Source organism: Saccopteryx bilineata, chromosome 2 (genome assembly GCF_036850765.1).
Source record: "Saccopteryx bilineata isolate mSacBil1 chromosome 2, mSacBil1_pri_phased_curated, whole genome shotgun sequence".
Lineage (NCBI taxonomy): Eukaryota > Metazoa > Chordata > Mammalia > Chiroptera > Emballonuridae > Saccopteryx > Saccopteryx bilineata.
Window position 1 is genome coordinate 250,067,861 of NC_089491.1, and position 20,466 is coordinate 250,088,326.

Genomic DNA, 20,466 nt, shown 5'->3' on the forward strand with positions numbered 1-20,466 from the left:
CTTCCTGTGAGATGCAGAGAGGAACTGTGGCCAGCAGTAGAGGCTTCTTTCTCTGCTTGTTCTCCTTATCCTCAGGGTGGTGAGGGGCCAACCCTGGGGGCTGCCTCTTATGCTGTGTGACTTGATGGACTTTCTCTGAGCTCTTCCCTCCCTGGTGTCACTGCAAAGCTGTGGTGAGGACCACAGTGATGCCGTAGTGCCTCAGTAGGGCCAAGCCCTTATGGCTGGGCCTGGCAGGTGATAGAGGTGGCACCTTCCTGGTCACTGCCGTCACACCTGAGGGTGGGATCTAGGGCCACACTGGTGGGGGACAGCTGCTCAAGGCCGTCCATCATCCTCTCAAGAGGCATCTTTTCCCGAGCTGCTCTAGAAGCTACTTCTGCTGGGTAGAAAGATGCAGCATTGGTCTTAGTATCCTGGACAAGGTTGGCCTCTGCCCCCTGGTTTTGTCCAGGTGGGGTTTAGGGGGCAGCTAGAGCTTTCTCTGGCAGTGCCAGGCAAGGAGAGTGGCTGCCAGCTGCACATGGCCCCCCAGCCTGCCCATGTCCAGTGTGAGCCAGTGACCCAGTGTAGAGTCTGCAGGGACACAGAGCTAAGGACTTCAGATCTTCTCTTGCTCAAATAGCTCAGGTCAGGAGGATCCTGGCTTCCTTCCCTTGTTGCTGGAGAGGGTGGGTGCCATGAACAGTCATTGAGCATCCAGAGAATGGCCGGGGAGGGGCACTGCCTGAACACCTTGCCATGCGCTGCAGTCAGAGGAGGTGACGTTGCTCACAGTACTGGTCCACTCTGGGCAGGAATTTCTCTAGTGTGCTGGCTACAGCTACCTCTTTGGGAGCCTGCCAGCTTCTTTCAGGCCCCAAGGTCCTGCCTCAGAGACGTTATTCTTAACGTCCAAGCACCAGGGCCTAACTTAGGCTTGCTCAGGAGCTGTGAGCTGCTGTTCACCTGTCATTCATTTTCCAGTTCATCCTTTCCTTCAGCACACCTTGACTGGACCAACTGTGTGTCAGAGGCCAGGCTGTGTATGGGGACATGGCAGGGAACCAGACTGTGGGGCTGGCAATGGACTGGATGCCCAATACAGCAGCAGCCTAGGCTTGGCAGAGGGAGGTGGAGGGTGAGTTCCTGGAGCCAGCCCTGCCCAACTCAGCCTTCAGACAGTGGATTGGATGGGCAAGAAGTGGCGGGCGTCCTGGGCAGAGCAAACTACAGATAAGTGAGCTGGTGGGAACCAAAAATCCTAGGAGCTGTAGTTCATTTGCTATCTGGACCTGGAATCTATTAGTGATGCTGGAGGAGTGCACGTGGGGGATAGGGTCCCATGCCTGAACCTGTCTGGCTGGCAACGCCCGCCAGAAGTTCATGGTGGCCACCTTTTTGACTCTCCATTTTCCTCTAGGAATTGGGTTTATGTCAGATCTGCGTCTCTGCGGACAAGTAGGCATTGAGCTTCTAGTTATTCCGTTTGATCAGTCGCAACCTGTGTGCTTCTGGTAGGGGACAGATCAAGTGAACATGTGCCATGTTGTCACTCAAAAGAGGGCGGGTGCACAGCAGCATGTATATCCTTTCATGCAATTTTTGGGAGGAAGCAAGGTAGGGATGGCTACGCCCCTGTTCCCTTTGGGGCAGCAAGGGGTCTGAGGAGGTCTTGGTTGGACAGAGTACCCTCTGGCACCATGGCAGCTCCAGTTGCAGGAGCCCTTCTCACATTTCCTTACCATGTGCCCTACAGGGCATCTGGCGGATCCCTGTGGACGAGATTGACCGGCCGGGCAGCTTCGCCTGGCACATGAACCGCTCTATCGTGCTGCTGCTCAAGGTGCTGGCCCAGCTCCGGGACCACAGCACCCTGCTGAAGGTGTCCTCCATGCTGCAGCGGACCCCGGACCAGGGCAAGTGAGTACAGCACACGCACTGGCTGGAGCCCCTTGGCCCCACCTACTCAGGGTGTCTCTGTTCCAGAGTCTAGAACCCAAACAGCACCATCTCTGCCCTGGACACCTGGGGGTGAACACGGGCTCTCCCCACTGTGTTGATTTATCCCATTGAGACTCTGGACAGGCCAGTCTTTCCTTTTTTCCTGCTTTCCCCAACTTGGGCTCTCAGGGATGCTGTCAGGTCATGGGGAAACAGGTGGCCAGATGGTAGCTGTGGTATCCCAGGTGAAGGCAAGTAACAACAGGCCAGGCAACAGGAGGGCCTAGGCCTCAGAGGTAACCAGGGATTTCTCTGCCAGAAAGGGTGAGACAGACAGGACCAAGGGACATCCGTTGCAGCTGCCACTTGCAGAGGGTGTGGCCTTCCCAGGAGAGAGACAGCCTAGACACGGTCTGTCCCAGCCGTGAGTCCTCACACTGCCAGCTGGGCCAGCAGCTGTCCTCCATGTCTGTGCCTCCTCTCCTCCCTGCTGTCTCATTCACCAGCCCTGTGCCAGGAGCTGAGGAGGGGCCTTCAGCTGGGGCCCGGAGCACTCTGGAGACAGGCTTGTGGGAGAGAAGCCAGAGGCCCCCGGCTCTCACTGAGCCTGGCCCTGCCCACCCTTCCCTTAGGGCAGGCTTCTGGAGAGCAGACCCTGGGCAGGGGGCATGCTGAGGGACTAGCCAGTGTTCTCGGGGCAGGGAAGGGCTTGGGCTACCATCCAGCAGCACTGTGTGGCTCTGATTCTTTGCCCTGGTCACCCTCGTGTGCCTGCAGGAAGTATCTGCGAGATGCTGACCGCCAGGTCCTGGCACAGCGGGCCTTCATCCTCACTGTGAAGGTGCTGGAGGACACACTGAGCGAGCTGGCAGAGGTATGCCACCGCAACCCCTCTGCTCTCCCAGGTGGGGGCCCCAGTTCCACCAGTCACACACTAGTCCCCTTTGGCAGTTCCCCATGTGAAGTGTCACCCTCCTAACTCCCCAGATGGGGAAGGTCAACCATAATAATGAATGCACGGGCACTTAGTGAGATGGTGACATGCTGGATAGACATGGACTTATCAAGGGGGATCACAGTGACATTCCTCACGTTCCTCTCCCGCTCACAACTCCCTGACCCAGACCTGAGCTGGGGTAGCAGCAGCTGTAATGACAAAGCAGATGGCAGAGCTGGCTGTCCCCTACCTAGCCAGGTTCCCATGGCTGAGCAAGGCCTCTGAGAGCACCGTGGCACACAATCCCTTCTCAGCCTCCTCGCCCCATTTCACAGCTGAGCACCTGGAGACCCAGGGAGTCAGGTCACTGGCTTAGCAAGTGGGGCCTTTGGGACCTGAGCCAGAGCAGTCTGCCTGCAGCCCCCTGCCCAGTAGGACTGATGGCCTGTGGTTCAGGGGCCCAGGGCAGCGCCTCCTGAGGCCCTCACACTGGTCTCTGTGCACTGAGGAGGCCCAGACAGAACTTGGCTCTGCAGCAAGCCTGGCAGGTCAGCTGCCCATCAGATGCCCAGTGTGCCCGGAGGCTCCCATTGAGAGGAAGGCTGACCCAGCCGGCCAGGGCTATTCTTCTGCAGCAGTGCCTCCTCCAGAGCCCCACTGGCCGCTCTCGAGGCTAGAGGTCCAGTGCAGGAAGGGCCTTCCTCAGGTAGGGCTTCAGGGCCAGCCCTTGTTCATGAGCCGGTGGGCAGAGCCAGAGTGGCTTTGTTGTGGAGGCACAAAAGACACGGAGTCTTTTACCTGTGGTTTTCTTGTAGGGATCAGAACACCCAGGACCCAAGCCCTGTGGCCTCCCCGGAGCCAAGATGACCACCGATGTTTCCCACAAGGCCAGTCCTGAAGAGAGCCAGGAAGGCCTCCCCCACCCTAAGAAGCCTCCTCTGGCTGATGGCTCAGGGCCAGGGGCTGAGCCAGGGGGCAAAGTGTGTCCCCTCAACCACCGACCTGTGACCATGGATGCAGCAGACAGTGCAGACCAAGGTGGGGAGCGGAAGGACAAGGACAGTCCCCGAGTGGGATCCACTGAGCCCATGGACACAGGTGAGGGTGCTGCTCGCCGCTTGGACTCAGAGCAGGCACTGCCCCTGCCACCAGGTCGCTCTCCTCGGGATCGGGCCCCTGAGAGCCGGCCCACCGAGCTGTCCCTGGAGGAACTGAGTATCAGTGCCCGGCAGCAACCCAACTTGCTCACAACAGCCCTGCCAGCCCCTGCCATTGCCACCACCACAGCCACCACTGCCCCAACCCCGAGGGCAGGAGGTCACCCTGAGGAGCCGCCTCCACGGCCCAGTCGCAAGAGGAAACTCCTGGAGGACACAGAGTCAGGCAAAACACTCCTGCTGGACGCCTACCGAGTATGGCAGCAGGGCCAGAAGGGCATGGCCTATGACCTGGGCCGCATCGAGAGGATCATGTCTGAGACCTACATGCTCATCAAGCAGGTAGGTGCTAGGGACAGGTCTGGGGTTCTGTTCTCATAGAGGGCCTTGGCTGGTCCACCCAGGTGCTGCAGGGCCTGACCTTTGGGGTGGATATGAGGTATCATTCCCACCCCACCCCTGCTGTTCACTTTCCTATGTTTGAGGTTTCCTGCAGTTGTACATACAATAGGTTTAGGTCCAGAGAAACCATGAGCATGTCACGGCATCCTGTTGTGTGCTCTAAATATGTTACAATTTCATTTGTCATACTTCAACGAAAAACTGGGTAAAATACACCAAAAACAAATGAACAAACAGCCAAGCTTTAAAAAGTTTATATTCATTTCAAAAGAAAATGAAACCACTTTGCAGAAATCTTATCAAATCCAGGACAGGGAGACAAGACCCTTGAGCCCGGCAGTGGGCTCTGAGGCACTTCCTCCGTCCTTCGTGGCTGTCGTCAGCCGCTTTGTGGCTGTGCCTTGAGTATATGAGGCCGTTCTGGTGCCCTTCTGAGTTTGCCTTTTTTTATTCAGTGCATTAGGCATGTAGTTTTTTCTCTATTTAAAATTATTTCGCCTGACCTGTGGTGGTGCAGTGGGATAAAGCGTCGACCTGGGACGCTGAGGTTGCCTGTTCGATACCCTGGGCTTGCCTGGTCAAGGCACATATGGGAGTTGATGCTTCCTGCTCCTCCCCCCTTCTCTCTCTGTCTCTCTCTCTCTGTCTCTCTCTCTCTCTCTCTCTCTCTCTCTCTTTCTCTCTCCTCTCTGAAAATTGAATAAATAAAATCTTAAAAAAACTCAGGTTAAAATTATTTCCACTCTGGCCGGATAGCTCAGTTGGTTAAAGCACCATCCTAAAGTGCAGAAGTTGCCGGTTCAGACCCTGGGCGGGGCACATACAGGAACAGATTGATGTTTTTGTCTCTGTCTTTGTCTCACTCCCTTTCTCTCTCACTAAAGTCAGTATGTAAAACTTTAAAAATAAATCATTTCCACAGGAAGAATCCCAAGAACTATAATGATTGGCTCAAATGGGGTGACCATCTTCACACAATTTCTTCTTAAACTGTGGCAATTTGCAGTGCCACTTTTGAGAGTGCCTGTTTATCACCACCTCACCAGCCTCCAATATTAACTTTTTTGAAGTGTTTTTTTATATTTTTATTGTCTGCCCTGGCCTGGCTACTCCCAACTCCCATGCCATCTTATCGACACCCTGCCGCTTCTCCAAGGTGGCCCCTATGTCTCCCCAGCCTTGTTCCTACCACCCTGTGTCTTGGCTCTTGGGCTCTGAGTCACATCAGACCTACCCACCATTTGGACCTCGGATTCTGAAAGGCACTAAATCCTGTCAGCCTCAGTTCCTTAGGATGAAATAATATGGTCACAGAAATTAACCTGGCATGGCCAGATAAGCCAGAGCTTCAGTCCTAGGGCACAGATCTGGGAGATGGATGTGCTCCTGCCCAGGTCTCCCAGGTAGGGTTGAGGCCCGGGTGCTCAGAGGCGGGAGGGCTCTTCATGGGAGCTGGAGCCAGGCCTTCTGACTTCGGGTACGTCTTTGCTCAGGTGGACGAGGAGGCTGCGCTGGAGCAGGCTGTGAAGTTCTGCCAGGTGCACCTTGGGGCCGCTGCCCAGAGACAGGTAAGCCTGTGCCAGCCTTGTTGTACAGGGCCCACCCCACACCAAGGCCCCAGCTGCAGGTCAGGAAGCAGACAGGATAGTTTCTGTGTTCAGAGAAAGCTGAGCCTCAGGCCCATAGGGAGCCCCTGACCACTGGCCTGGGCGGGGCACCACATGATGGTGGCTGGGGCCTTAGCAGTCCCAAACCCTACCTCTGAGTGTGTGACCTCAGCTTTACCTCAGCTACCTGTTCTGCAAACAAGGAGGATGACCTCACCTGGAAGGGTTGACCCATTTTGGGACAGAGGCGGGGAAGTGCTGTTGAAGCCAGGGTATGCCAGCAGATTTGGAGCAGAGTGGATTGGAGTCCTGGTGTTTATTCAGCAGAGGGAGCAGGATGATGACATGATCTCATTGTGTTTCTGACTATTGGGTGGAGAGAATGGGCTCATGCAGGGGCCAGGTAATTGATAGGTGGGTTCAAGAGATGTGAGAAGGTGGACTGTGAGACTTGGTGACAAGGAGGAGGGAGGGGTAAGGCCTTCTTGGGCTCTGGCAGAGGGATCTTCTTCTGAGAAACCCCATCCAAGGTCAAGATAAGGTTTGTGTTGAGTCTGAGACTGCCAAAGCAGAAGTTAAGTAGGCAGAAAGGTTGGGGGCTCACGCTCAGAGTGAGGATCCAGGCTAGAGCCCCTGGTCTAGGTGTCCCAGAAGCCACTGATGTGGAGCCAGCAGAGAACATGGTCAGGGCTGAGGTCCGAGGCCAGGCGGCCAGCACAGGGAGAATCCAGACAGAACCAAGCAGTGTTCAGGAGAGCATGCCAGGGCCGTGGGATGGGGCCCACTGGATTTGGGGCTCAGAGACCAGCTGTTTTTTTTCCCCCCATTTTTTTTTTCTGAAGCTGGAAACAGAGAGGCAGTCAGACAGACTCCCACATGCGCTCGACCGAGATCCACCCAGCATGCCCACCAGGGGGCGATGCTCTGCCCATCCGGGGGGGTCGCTCTGTTGCATCCAGAGCCATCCTAGCACCTGAGGCAGAGGCCACAGAGCCATCCTCAGCGCCCAGGCCAACTTTTGCTCCAATGGAGCCTTGGCTGCGGGAGGAGAAGAGAAAGAGAGGAAGGAGAGAGGGAGGGGTGGAGAAGCAGATGGGCGCTTCTCCTGTGTGCCCTGGCTGGGAATCGAACCTGGGACTCCTGCACGCCAGGCTGATGCTCTACCACTGAGCCAACTGGCCAGGGCCGAGACCAGCTGTTTTTGAGGAGTGGTTGGGCTGGGGTCGAAGGAGAGGAGTTTCCCTTGGGAAGGGAAGGCCCTTTGGGCAGGGGCAGGGCAGCAGAGAAAGGGAGTACCCTGTCTAAAGTTGGGTAGAGGGTACAGCCGCTCCCTTTTTCAACATTGCTGAGGGACATCTTTTTGTACCACACGTGAGTGTTTCTGTAAGAATGATTCCCAAGCCAGGGTCACTGGGTCAAAGAGCAGGTATTGCCATTTGAATAGGTACAGCCTTTGTCCCCAGGGTTGGCCTGACTGCCCCTGCCCCAGTTGTACAAGTGAGTGGGCCCTGCCCTCCCACCTCTGGCATACCGGGCTCTCCCTTAGTGTTTCCCCCTGGAGAAGCGTGTCACGAGGGTGTCCTGAGGCAGGAGCTCAGGGCAGTGAGCATTCAGGTACAGCCTAGGGGCTTTCTCTCAGTTGATGGGGCAACAGGCCACCACCCCTGCAGGGGCTCTAGGTCTGAGGAAACTCAGGGATTCAACCTTGACCAAGCAGGCTATGGGCCACACAGGTGGGCCGATCTGCCAGCCAAGGGCCAGACTCCCTGGAGAGACATGCCTGCCTGCTGATGGTCCACACTACTGTTATTACAAAAGTAACCAGAGGGGTCGCGTTTCTTAGATGAGACAATTGAGGCCCACAGAGGACCAGCACCCAGCTGGGGCCTGGCCTGTCATAGGAGCTCAGGAAGGGATTTCAAGGAAGAGGGGTGGGACAATCACAGCTGTCCTGGGCTCACCTCTGTCTAGTGCTGGGAAGGAGATGGCCATGACCTTCAGAGTGTACTGTTCTTGCCCCTCAGGGAGTGCTCATTTTGCTGGAGGCATGTCCCAGTTGCCATGGCACCTGGCACAAACCTGGAGTTCACCCTGGATGTAGAGGCTCATAGCCATCACCTTCCTGAGGCCCCGTCTTTAAGGACAGGGACATAGTTCTCACCTTCCCCCTGCTATGTCTCTACCCATGAGAGACAGAGCTGTCCTACCCACCCTTTGACTGGAGGCCTAGGTTCATCCTAGACTCCCACCTCACTGAAAGGTCTCAGGGCAGCCACACCACATGGAGCTGGGGCTGGGGCATCTCAAGTAGAACAAGTATTGAAAGAAGCAGAGTCCTCAGGGGGACTGACCTGACCAAGGTGCACCCACCAGGCATGAACTTACAGCCTTGGGGAGGGGTCCTACCAGTCTAGTCCAGGGCGTCCAGGGCTAGGGTCTGCTCACCTGCTGCTACCCCAGCCCTTTGGCACTACTCTGGGGGTCTGTACGGGCACCAGGCCCCACCTTGCAGCATTTCCTAGTCCTTGAGGAGCTGCAGTCACACCAGTCCCAGGAGGGTGGGCTTTCAGTGCAGAATAGAAGGGGTATGGTGGCATAGGGAAGAAACCATGTGGACAAAGGCCCCAAAGGGATAGGAAACTAAAGGCCTGTGGTGGAATGCTGCAGGGCCGCCAAGGCCCGGCCTCCTGAGGCCGCATTGGATACTGTGGCTTTGGGGCTGTAGTCTTGAGCCCAGGAAACTGACTTGCGGTATCACTCCAGGTCCCTCACGGACTGACCTTCGTTATTGCAGTCTCCACATTGACCACTACAACCCCATTCCCCAAGTCATGGCGGACATGCTCCTCTCAGACCGGCACCCAGAAGTGGGAGGGTGAAGCCTGCTGGAGGTCCTGGCCAGCCTGTGACCTCTCCGCTGAGTGCCTCCCATCACAGCCTGGACAGCCGCCCAGAGAATGATTCTGGGTCCTCATCAGTGTCCTAGCATTAGCAGTGTCCTAAAGGGTTGCCTGTGAGCCTCATTGACAGCACTGGGGACCTAGAGTGTGGTACCATGCGTGAGGGCTGTGTCGGCTGTCCCAGGTGCAGACAGCTGTCCTGTGGGACAGGACAGTCTCAAGGCTGCCTAGCCTGCCTTCCTCACCTCCGTTTTGTCTTCACAGGCTGCAGGGGACACACCCACCACCCCAAAGCACCCCAAGGACAGTCGAGAGAACTTCTTCCCTGCGGCTGTTGCCCCCACAGCCCCTGACCCTGTGCCAGCAGACGCTCTCCAACGGCCCAGTGACACCCACATCAAGCCCCGTCCTGCGCTGGCTGCCACCACAGCTCTCACCTGCCCTCCCTCGGTGTCAGTCTCCACCCCAGACCTATCCAAGGACCTCAGGCCCCCCCAGCCACACAGGCCCGAGTCCACCCCCAGCATGGCTTCTCTGGGCCTAGGTGAGTCTTGTCTCGTCTGTCTAGGATATAAGGCCTGGCTGAGCCCGAGCTGGGCCCAGGCCCCTGCCCTCAGCTGGCAGCAGGTCCTGCTCCTTGTCTAAAGAGTGGGGGGGGGGGAATAAAATTAAAAAAAATAAAAAAATAAAGAGTGGGGGAAGTGAGGCAGGGCCACCTCCAGCCTGGTGAGCCCTGAGCAGGGAGTTGGGGTGGGCAAGCCCTCTTAGTCTGCCTATCAGTTACTGACCGTGGTGGGCACATCCTGCACCAACACTCTCTTTTTTTTTTTGGCAAGCTTTTTTTGTTTTTTGGGGGTTTTTTTATTTTAGGGTTGGGGGGAGAGAGAAAGGGGAGGAGCAGGAAGCATCAATTCCCATATGTGCCTTGACCAGGCAAGCCAGGGTTTTGAACCGGCAACCTCAGTGTTTCTAGGTTGACGCTTTATCCACTGCACCACCACAGGTCAGGCACCAACACTCTCTTAACCTAACCATCTGGTGCCTCAGTCTCCCCGTCTGTAAAAGGGGGGTGATGACAGCAGCCCTGTCACCGGGTGTGGTAAGAATGGAAGGAAGGAGCACTGACCTCACTGGTTTGCCTAGACTTTGTTTTCTCCTCCCACAAAAGCTTGGGATAAATAGATTAGTAGATAGAAGACTCCAGACAGGGAGGAGGTCCTGACCCTGAGCACACACATGAGCTCACAGGCCTTTTGAGTGGGGGGCAGGGGCAAGTAGATTGAGTTATGAAGGAAAAGGGACAGGGTGAGGTGGCTCGTCAGTAGGAGGTAAAGACCCTTGTTCCTTCTAAACCTAGGGACGCCACTGGGAATGGCAGCTATGGGCAGGGGCAGCCAGCAGACCAGGGAGGGGCAGGCAGGCCTGAGGCTTTCTGAGTAGGGGGCACTGAGGTGGCACCTTGAAGGCCCGTGGACAAGAGGGGAGTGGGCAAGGTGCTGTCCTGACCCTCCGTTTCAGGTCCTCCCCTGCCTCCCGCCTCTCCCACCCTGCTGTGCAGACCTGGCCTGCCCCCTTGCCTGCCTGCCTGCACACCAGCTCATCCCTGCGGGTGCTGTCCTCCCAGTCACAGTCCCATGTGAGGGCCACGTCTGGGCTGCTGCTTTCAGCCCCGCTACCTTGGCTGTGTCATTTCCTGAAGGAAGGGACGGCCAGCCATGACCCAGGAGCACTGCCCCGCAAGTTATTCTGCCTAAATGGAGGCAGAGGGTGGCAGTCCTTCTTCTAAGCTCTTTCCTACTCTTTCACGTGTCAGGCACTGATGTTCTCATCCGATGCCATCCCGTTTGCTTTGAGGGTCGTAGGAGAGTAAGGACCCTCCACCCAGTCATTTACAGTTGTGCTGGCCACGGCCTGTGGGATGGAGAACCACTCCCCTTGGGTCAGCTCCTGCAGCCGTTTGTTCTGAGAGGAGTCTCCAAAGGCTACAGCACAGGGTCAAAAGTAAGAAACATCCAAACCTGCGAGAATTTTTTTTTTTTAAAGATTTTATTTATTCATTATAGAGAGGGGGGAGAGAGAGAGAGAGAGAGAAGGGGGGAGGATCAGAAAGCATCAACTCCCATATGTACCTTGACCAGGCAAGCCCAGGGTTTTGAACCGGCAACCTCAGCGTTTCCAGGTTGACACTTTATCCACTGCACCACCACAGGTCAGGCCTTTTTTTTTTTTTTTTTTTTTGGTATTTTTCTGAAGCTGGAAACGGGGAGAGACAGTCAGACAGACTCCAGCATGCGCCCGACCGGGATCCACCCGGCACGCCCACCAGGGGCGATGCTCTGCCCACCAGGGGGGCGACGCTCTGCCGTGACCAGAGCCACTCTAGCGCCTGGGGCAGAGGCCTAGGAGCCATCCTCAGCACCTGGGCCATCTTTGCTCCAATGGAGCCTTGGCTGCGGGAGGGGAAGAGAGAGGCAGAGAGGAAGGAGGGGAGGGGGGTGGAGAAGCAAATGGGCGCTTCTCCTATGTGCCCTGGCCGGGAATCAAACCCAGGTCCCCCGCACGCCAGGCCGACGCTCTACCGCTGAGCCAACCGGCCAGGGCCCTGCGAGAATTTTTATCAGTTTATTTGAGCCAAACTGTCAACAGTTGCCTGGAAGCAAAATCTCAACGGATTGAGAAAGTGCTCTGGAAAACGGTGGCTTTACCTCTTATTTTATACATTAGAATCCATGGGGAAGCCTGACTAGGCGGTGGCACAGTGGATAGAGCATCGGACTGGGATGCAGAAGGACCCAGGTTCGAGACCCCGAGGTCGCCAGCTTGAGTGTGGGCTCATCTGGTTTGAGCAGAGGCTCACCAGCTTGGACCCAAGGTCTCTGACTCAAGCAAGGGGTTACTCGGTCTGCTGAAGGCCCGCCGTCAAGGCACATATGAGAAAGCAATCAATGAACAACTAAGGTCTCGCAATGAAAAACTGATGATTGATGCTTCATATCTCTTTCTGTCCCTGTCTATCCCTCTCTCTGACTCTCTCTCTCTGTACCTGTTAAAAAAAAAAAAAAAAAAAGAATCCATGAGGAAGATGTAAGGCTGGAGCCCATGATGGTAGATTAGGGAGATGGGAGAAAACAAAAAGCGGGAAGTCTCTGGGATTGTATAAAAAGTAAAACGGAGACACATACTTCTTTTACATAGGCAGGTATAGGATAGTTAACAGTTACTGTGATAAGGTAACAAGGGGATTTGTGGTCTCAGATCTAGTGTGTGGGTGGTGGTTGGGTGTGCCTTGAAGGGTCTAGAAAAGAAGATGACTCATTTTTAAAGTCCTGTTTTCAGGTATTTTATTGTAGATGCAAAAAGACAACAGATAGGCTCAGAAAACATTGACCTTTGTTAAGGAAAAATATTGCCCAAAGCCCTGACTACCAGCCATTAACTGCTTTACTTAGAAAGTTTGTTTTCTTTTTTAAGACTTTTAAAAAATGTATTCATTTTTAGAGAGGGGAGAGAGAATGAGAAAAGGGGGAGGAGCAGGAAGCATCAATTCCCTTATGTGTCTTGACCAGACAAGCCCAGGGTTTTGAACCAGCGATCTCACCCCAGGTTGACGCTTTATCCCACTGCACCACCACAGGTCAGGCTGGTTAGAAAGTTTTCATTTCAGACCATCCTATGTTGTTGCGTTAGGTCTCTTAAGTTTGTAAGGCTGCTTTGTAGGAGCTCATCAGGCAGGGGTTGGCTCGGGATGAGCTGCCACTGCCCTTTGCTCCCCTGGGTCCAAGTCTTGTGGATACCCTCAGAGTTTAGGAGATATACACCTGTAGATGAAGAAGAGGAGGAGAGGGGGTCAGAAAGACAAGGGCGTCCTCCCCCCCCCAGGAGGAAGAGCACCCTGGGCCCTTTGTTTTGAGGGTCTTTAAAGACTAGGAGTTTAGGGAGGATTTCAGTAGAATATTCATCAGCTTTTGCAGGTGAGCCTTTTCAGGGTTGTGGTCTGGAGTCATTGTGGTGGTGGTGGGGGTGGGGGTCATTGGCTATTGTAGCTGGTCCTGGCATCCCCCACCTGATTTTGCTGTTTTTCTGAGCCTAGAGCTAAAATACAACTGAGGCCTAGATGTTATCCCTAGGGAGGTGACCTGTATCTCGCTGTAAATTGCGCTGTAACTTGCTCAGCTAATTTGTCTCAATTTTCTCATTCTACTTGCCAAGGAATTTTCTTAGCTTTTTACTGTCTTGCCTCAGTTCCACCACCAGGTGATTGAGGCTGCACCTGTTTCTCGCTGTCTGATTAAATCAGTTTCCAGCACACAGGGTATAGGGTAGCACTCCAGGACTCAGAACTGTGCTGGGCAGATAGTAAGTGAGGCCATGGTGTAGATTTTGGCATGGTGGCAGTGACTTCAAAGGCCAGTCGGCAATGAGAGTCCACTGCAAAGGGAAGCCATTCACTCCTACTAAGACCCAGCTCCTGTTCCTCCATTGTTTCTGCACCTCAGAAACTGTCTTGCCTTCCATCTGACTTTTGCTCCTATGATCTTATAGTCCCTAAGGATCAAGAATTGGGAGGCATCCTGCTTCAGCTGCTCATCCAAGTTCGCTCAGATTGTGAGTGGCTTCGGGTCCTCCTTGGCTGTTGGCTGGAGGCCTCGGTTCCTCCACAGTGGGCCACTCCACAGGCTTGAGTGTCACTGAGTCATGGCTACTGGTTTCCCCCAGAGCCTGGAATCTGAAAGAGACAGACACGTATAAAGAGTGCGTGAAGGAAGCATCAGCATCTTTTAAAAACTGATCTCAGAAGTGATTGAACCTCACTGGCGCTGGCCACACACATGATATGAAGAGGGAGGGTTCTCCAAGGAGTGAAAGCAGTGGCCATCAGGGCCCGCCTGGGACCCGCTTGTCTGCTTTTCTCTCCTGCTCACTTGGGCCCACCCCCAAGCCGGCCAAAAACTATAATGTGAACCTTTTTTTCCTCTTAATGGTTAGATGTGTGGAAGAATGTGCTTCCTGGTATATGCTCTTCAGTCTGGACAGTTGATTCTTTTCTATTTTCTACTCTAAATCTAAATTAAATGGCCTTTTGCTAGGATGGAACTCTTACATGACATTGGGCATGGGGAGTGAACTGGCCTCAGAATATGTGTTGCTTGAACCAGGCAGTGAGGTGGCCCCAGATGGACCAGGTGCTTGGCACTCTCCCTCCCTCCCCCCTCCCCGGACCAGCCACTAATCAAGCAGTCCTTCCTGCACATCCACACCTGCCTCGTGGAGTAACCTCTCTGTCTTTGGAGGCTGCTGCAGGTCCATGGTGTTTGGCTGGCCATGTTGGGGTAGGTGTCCCCAGTGGTTCCCAGAGCTTTCAGGTCAAGGCTGGGGCAGACATCTCCCCAGAACCCACCTCCCACAACCTCCAGAACAGAGAAAGCGCCAGGAAGGAGCTGTTCAGCAGGGTTCTGGTTTGCTACATGGGGCAGGATGGCCTGGCATTGCGATCCCTGCCACTCCTGGTAACCAGGGGGTAGCTGAGAACTGTGTAGACACAGAGGGTGAGGCCTGCTGTGTAAGTGCCCAGCATAGACAATGTGTCTGCCTAGAGCTGAAGTTGGGGACGGCAGCACACGAGGCTCACATGTGGATGTCCTCACAGTTGCTTTGGGGAAGGGAGGGAACCCCCTGGCCTGGGAAGAACTACCCCTGCTTCAAGTGTCCCTCCTCCTGGCCACCCACCAAAAAGAAAGGGCCTGGGAAGGGCGGACAGTACCCCCGGTCAGGGCAGCCTCCAGCCACAGGCTCTGCTGTGGCTGTGCCAGGTGCTCCCTCATCACAACCCTGTGTGTAGATTTCTTCCTCCCCTCCCCCTGCCATCCCACAGAGCAGCCCCTCCAGGCCACTCAGCCAGGCCCTCAGGGAGGAGAGCAGCTATGTGAGGAGAGGCAGGCCAGGCATTCCATCTGTGAAGGGCCTGGACCAGACACCCAACCTTGCCTGCCTGTGGCTATGTGCCTGGCTAGCTACTGGAGTCCTGCCACCGTGACGGGAGTCCGGCTGCTCTCCCTGCTCCCCGGGTCCAGCAGGGCAACAGGAGGAGCCTTCCAGGGCTCACCCCTGCCCACCGCTACATGTGGGGCTGGACAGATTGTGTAGAGAATGGAGTCTGTTACCACGATTGCCAGACAGTGAGGCCTGAGGCCCAAGGAACGGAGTGGCTCAAGGCTCAGGCAGGAAAGGCTTTGTCCTGGAGAACCTGGAAGCCAACAGTTAGGAAGCCAAGACTGTTCCACGGCCTGTCTATCCCAGTACTAGCTAGGAGCTGTCATTCCTGCCTGGCAGTGGGGGCGGGGGGCACTTCACCTGCTAGAGAATGGGGGGGTGCTCCTGGCAGAAGGAACTTGATGGGCCAGCTGAGTGAATGGAAGGGTAGCAGGGCAGTGGTCAGCATGGCAAGAGGTTCTGGGCCAAATAAGAAGGAAGAGGAGAGCAGCAAAAGGACCGGACTGTGAAGAGGCCTGGAGGCAGCTGCGAGCAGAGGCGGGGCGGGAGGCAGGGCCGGGGGGGCCTGAGAGTGAGCAGACTGCTGCTGACTAATGGCCTGGCTGGTGGCCATAGTGCAGTCTTCGTCCCCTGCCTCATGCCAGGGGAGGTGTGGCATGGCAGGAGGACACTGTGCCAGGATACCATCCCATCAGCTTTGGTCTTAGCTGGTTTGTCTGGTTTTGGGTGCTGACCATGTTTCTGAGTGCCGCTCCTGGAAGCGGGGCAGTAGGGGGTATGCAGGTTGCCCCCACTTGATGTTGCCCCACTGTGTCAGGTACACAACGGTCAGGGTGAGAGGTTTCCTGCCAGAACCAGCCTGGCCCCACCCATGAGATAGTTCCAGAAGAGCCCCTGCTGGGTGTCCCAGGGCATAGGAGGGGGGCTCTGTCCCTTGGACTGGGTGGAGATGTAACCACAGCCACCCTGTGTCCCCACAGAAGAAGAGCTGGCAGGAGGGGCAGAGAGCCCCAGCTGCCCATCCCAGGAGCCTCAGTGCAGCGAACAGGTGAAGATGACCCCCGAGGGTCTCCCAGCAGAGCCACACTGCTGGCAGGCGGAGACTACCCCCCCTACGGGCACTGAGCCCACCTGCAGCCAGGGTAAGGCAGTTGGGAGCAGCCCATGGCTGGCAGCTAGGGTGGGCTTCCCAGCAGAGGCACCTCCCTCCCCTGGAAGGATGGAAGGGGCTGGGGGGTAGGAGAGGAGCCCCTGAGAAGCCCTCATTCCACCCTCAGCTCCAAAGAGGGAAATAGCTAGGGCAGGCGGAGCCCGGGTCCAGGCTGCTTATCAAGTGGAAGGGGTGCCCATGTTCAGATGAGGCCGGGGGAGAGGCAGGCATGTGCGGGGAGGAGTCGGGCAGACAGAGAGTGGTGGCCAGTAGGGCTGGGTCAGACAGGCATTCATGTCCCAGTCATACCCCATTCCCATCAGCCGCTCCACTAAGCCAGGCCCCTTGGGGACTCCTCAGGGCCAGAGCCTCTCACAGACCCCACTCAGGATGACAGGACCTGGCGCCAGGCCTGAGCTCAGAGTAAGCCCTGCTCCTTTTAAAGCCATGGGGATGAGGAGGAATGTGGAGACCAGCCAGGCTCATGCAGCTCCCCAGAGGCTTCTGGCCTGAAACTGCGGCCTCCAGGCTCCACGCACACCGAGCCCCATACACATCCTGGAACAGGGGAAAGTGGATACCCTGTGGCTCTGGGCCTCAGCGTGTGTGCTCCCTGTGGCATGGACACTAACAAGATGTGTCCTAGGATAGCTGCAGAGATGTGAGAGTTAATGCATACACAATACCCGGAGGGCCTGTGAAATCCCTTGCCCTCGGCCCAGGCCCTGAGCTCCCAGAGTGCACCATGCTCCTGGGAGTGTCCCAACCCCCACACCTTACAACTAGAGCCAGAGCCCCGTGGTCAGGGAGGTAGAGAGAGAAGAAGGTCTGAATTCTGCCAGCCAGCATGGGCAGAAAGGCCAAGAGAATGCGCCCACAGTGTGATGTAGACAGAGGAGGCAGTCTTAGTGCCTCTGTCTTCCAGAAGGGAAACTGAGGCCCAAGCTGGGGAGGGGCAGGTAGGCCCAGGAGACTGTAACAAGGCTCAGAGCCCGTGGTCTATCCCACAGTTGCCAGCTCCAAGGTGCCCAGCAGTGGGAGTACCCAGCCACCTGAGGGCCACCCGGGCAAGGCAGAGCCCGGCCGGGCGAAGTCTCGCCTCCTGCCCAACATGCCAAAGCTGGTCATCCCTTCAGTTGCCACCAAGTTCCCCCCTGAGATCACTGTCACACCGCCCACCCCGACCCTGCTTTCACCCAAAGGCAGCATCTCAGAGGAGACCAAGCAGAAGCTGAAGGTGACCAAGGGTGCTGGGCCGGGGCGTGGGTGGGGGCTCGGGCTACGGGGTTCTGGGGCCACACCAGGCCACCCTGACCAGTGCCCTGCCGGTCTGCAGTCAGCCATCCTGTCTGCCCAGTCGGCTGCCAATGTGAGGAAGGAGAGCCTGTGCCAGCCGGCGCTGGAGGTCCTGGAGACATCGAGCCAGGAGTCCTCACTGGAGAGCGACACGGATGAGGATGACGACTACATGGACATCTGAGGGGCTAGAGCCCTCAGCCATGCCCCGGGGCCCGTAAAGCCCTCCAGCTGCCCAACTTCCCTGCAACATGGCACCCTCCCTGCCTGCCTGGTCGGGGGCTGTCCCCACCAAGTGGGGCCCAGAGGAGGCCGAGCTTAGCCACGTGCATATGGATGGATGGATCAAAGCTTGCACAGGCCAGCATCCTTTTCTATGAAATGTGGACTTTGTAAATGTGCCCGAGCCTAGGCCAGGGGGCTTTGTCCACGCCTTGATGCCTAGACAAGCTGGGCTCTACCTGTGTCACAGTGGAGGGGTCATTTAGGGTCAGGCCCACCCCACTCGCTTTTTTTGGTTTCTTTTCTAATAAAGATGGAACAGTTCCTTTTGCCTCTTTGTCACCACCACCACCCCCTTTCCAGGCCTCTCTCAGCCAATTGCTGCCCAGAGTTTCTGGGCTTCTCCCATAAGTCTGGGTGCAGCCTCAGGTACCCCAGGGAGCAGGTGAGGGTGCTCGGTTGGGGTGAGGTAAGCGCAGGCCAGGGAGCCAAGCCGGGGAGATCCTTCTGGGTGAGGCTGTCTGGAGTGTCCCCTGAAGGACACAGGTATCAGGTATGAGGGCTAGTCTCTAGAGTGGGGGTGGGGGGAGGGCTACAGGGGGCAGGCAGGGTCCAGGCTGTGCTGAGGAGCTGGCTTGTATCCCAATGTGAAGGGAGCCCTAGTGGGACAGGGTGGGTATCAGGAAGGGTGACCTGGGGTAAGGGCGATGGGGGCTGGAGGGGAGGGCGTTTACCTCACACCACACTTGCCCTCTAACAGGACCAGCCACATAAGCTGTGGGACTCAGTGCAAGATACAAAAGTGGGACCCCTTGTTGAAAAATTAAGATTTTTTTATTTTTTTTACAGAGACAGAGAGTGAGTCAGAGAGGGACAGACAGACAGGAACAAAGTGAGATGAGAAGCATCAATCATTAGTTTTCATTGCACGTTGCAACACCTTAGTTGTTCATAGATTGCTTTCTCATATGTGCCTTGACCGCGGGCCTTACAGCGGACCGAGTAATCGCTTGCTGGAGCCAGTGACCTTGGGTTCAAGCTGGTGGGATTTTGCTCAAACCAGATGAGCCCGCACTCAAGCTGGTGACCTCGGGGTCTCGAACCTGGGTCCTCTGCATCCCAGTCTGATGCTTGATCCACTGCGCCACTGCGTGGTCAGGCAAAAAATTAAGAATTTTTATGAGTAAACCCAATTGATAAGAGCCAGGAAACATAATCTCAGTGGATTGGGAAATGTTCCCAAGTGATTTTTTTTTTTTTTTAGAGTCAGAGAGAGGGATAGATAGGGACAGACAGACAGGAATGGAGAGAGATGAGAAACATCAATCATTAGTTTTTCATTGTGGCACCTTAGTTCATTGATTGCTTTCTCATATGTGCCTTGACCGTGGGCCTTCAGCAGACCGAGTAACCCCTTGCTCAAGTCAGTGACCTTGGGTCCAAGCTGGTGAGCTTTGCTCAAACCAGATGAGGCTGTGCTCAAGCTGGTGACCTCGTGGTCTCAAACTTGGGTCCTCCGCATCCCAGTCCAATGCTCTATCCACTGCGCCACCGCCTGGTCAGGCCACGAGTGATTTTTTAAAGGTGACGGCAGAGTGCTAAGCCAGCCTGATGCTGGCCGTGCCCTCCCAGGCTTCAAACCCATCTGTTTTGAGGCACAGGTCTAAGGGGCCCAAGCAGCCCTTCTCCACTTTGTCTACCCCCACTGGGGTCCTAGGTGCTCCCACAGCTGTGGGCTGGTTCTGCCCCCAGTCCTCCCTGAAAGGCTCTGTCCAGGATGAAGACATGGACCCTCCTTGATGCTCTGTGCCCCTCATGGGCTGGACATCTTGAGCCCCCTGCCCAAGAAGAAAGGCCCAGGCCCTGACCGGTTGGCTCAGTGGTAGAGTGTTGGCTTGGCGTGCTGGGTTCGATTCCTGGCCAGGGCACACAGGAGAAGCGCCCATTTGCTTTTCCAACCCCCCCCCCTCCTTCCTCTCTGTCTCTCTCTTCCCCTCCCGCAGCCAAGGCTCCATTGGAGCAAAGATGGCCCGGGCGCTGGGGATGGCTCCTTGGCCTCTGCCCCAGGCGCTAGAGTGGCTCTGGTCGCAAAAGAGCGACGCCCCAGAGGGGCAGAGCATCGCCCCCTGGTGGGCAGAGTGTCGCCCCCTGGTGGGCGTGCCGGGTGGATCCCGGTCGGGCGCATGCGGGAGTCTGTCTGACTCTCTCTCCCCGTTTCCAGCTTCAGAAAAATACAAAAAGAAAGAAAGGCCCAAGAGACTGGGCACTGCCAGGGGCTCCTGCCCAGGCCTGGCAGAGCCACCACAGGACACACAGGTACAGCAGCCTTCAATGAGTCCTCCCTGAACCTGCTGTGGTTCAGGCTCTTTGCAAGGCCACCTGGGGCTGAGGGGGCCAGCACTTACTCAGCTGACCGCCCCCCCCCCCATCTCCATCCCGCAGGCCCAGGGTGTGGAGGCCCCCACACTGCACTTAGAGCATCTCCAGCTCTCATCCTTCTCTCCGAATATATTCAGCAAGAGGGCCCAGGCAAGAAAGAATAAATGGCAGCCTTTCTCCTGGTCCGCAGACCCCAATTCTGGGGAACAACCTAGTTGCTCCAGGGCCTTTCCTGGCTGTGCAACACCTCAGACCGCCCCCACAGCATTTCCACCATCTTCCTTTCCTAACCTGAGGAGGCATCCTCCTTGGCCCTGGGCCTGGGATAAGTCCCAGCACCAGTCCCCAGAGTGGGTGTCTGGGCTGCTCCCAGCTCAGGACCTCAGTGCCACCCCCCATTGCCTATAAGAAGTGCCTCAGGCACCCAGCAACCAAGTTGGGAGTTCAGTTCCCAACTTCCTATCTGGCTTCCCTGATGCTTGTAGGTGCCACCTCCTAGAGC

At 56.2% G+C, this 20,466-nt stretch overlaps 1 protein-coding gene across 2 annotated transcripts in view; it reads left to right on the top strand.

Annotated features, from left to right (window-relative positions):
- Nucleotides 1-17,909, top strand: part of CABIN1 (calcineurin binding protein 1) — a 156,954-nt gene extending 139,045 nt beyond the window's left edge. For both annotated transcript variants that reach the window (XM_066260010.1, XM_066260011.1), the window contains exons 30-37: nt 1,739-1,902; nt 2,701-2,797; nt 3,676-4,359; nt 5,913-5,987; nt 9,191-9,470; nt 15,898-16,059; nt 17,078-17,304; nt 17,404-17,909. In XM_066260010.1, the coding sequence (XP_066116107.1) occupies nt 1,739-1,902; nt 2,701-2,797; nt 3,676-4,359; nt 5,913-5,987; nt 9,191-9,470; nt 15,898-16,059; nt 17,078-17,304; nt 17,404-17,547 (1,833 nt within the window). In that variant the 3' untranslated portion in view covers nt 17,548-17,909. The remainder of the gene's footprint in view (nt 1-1,738; nt 1,903-2,700; nt 2,798-3,675; nt 4,360-5,912; nt 5,988-9,190; nt 9,471-15,897; nt 16,060-17,077; nt 17,305-17,403) is intronic.
- Nucleotides 17,910-20,466: the final 2,557 nt, after the last annotated feature.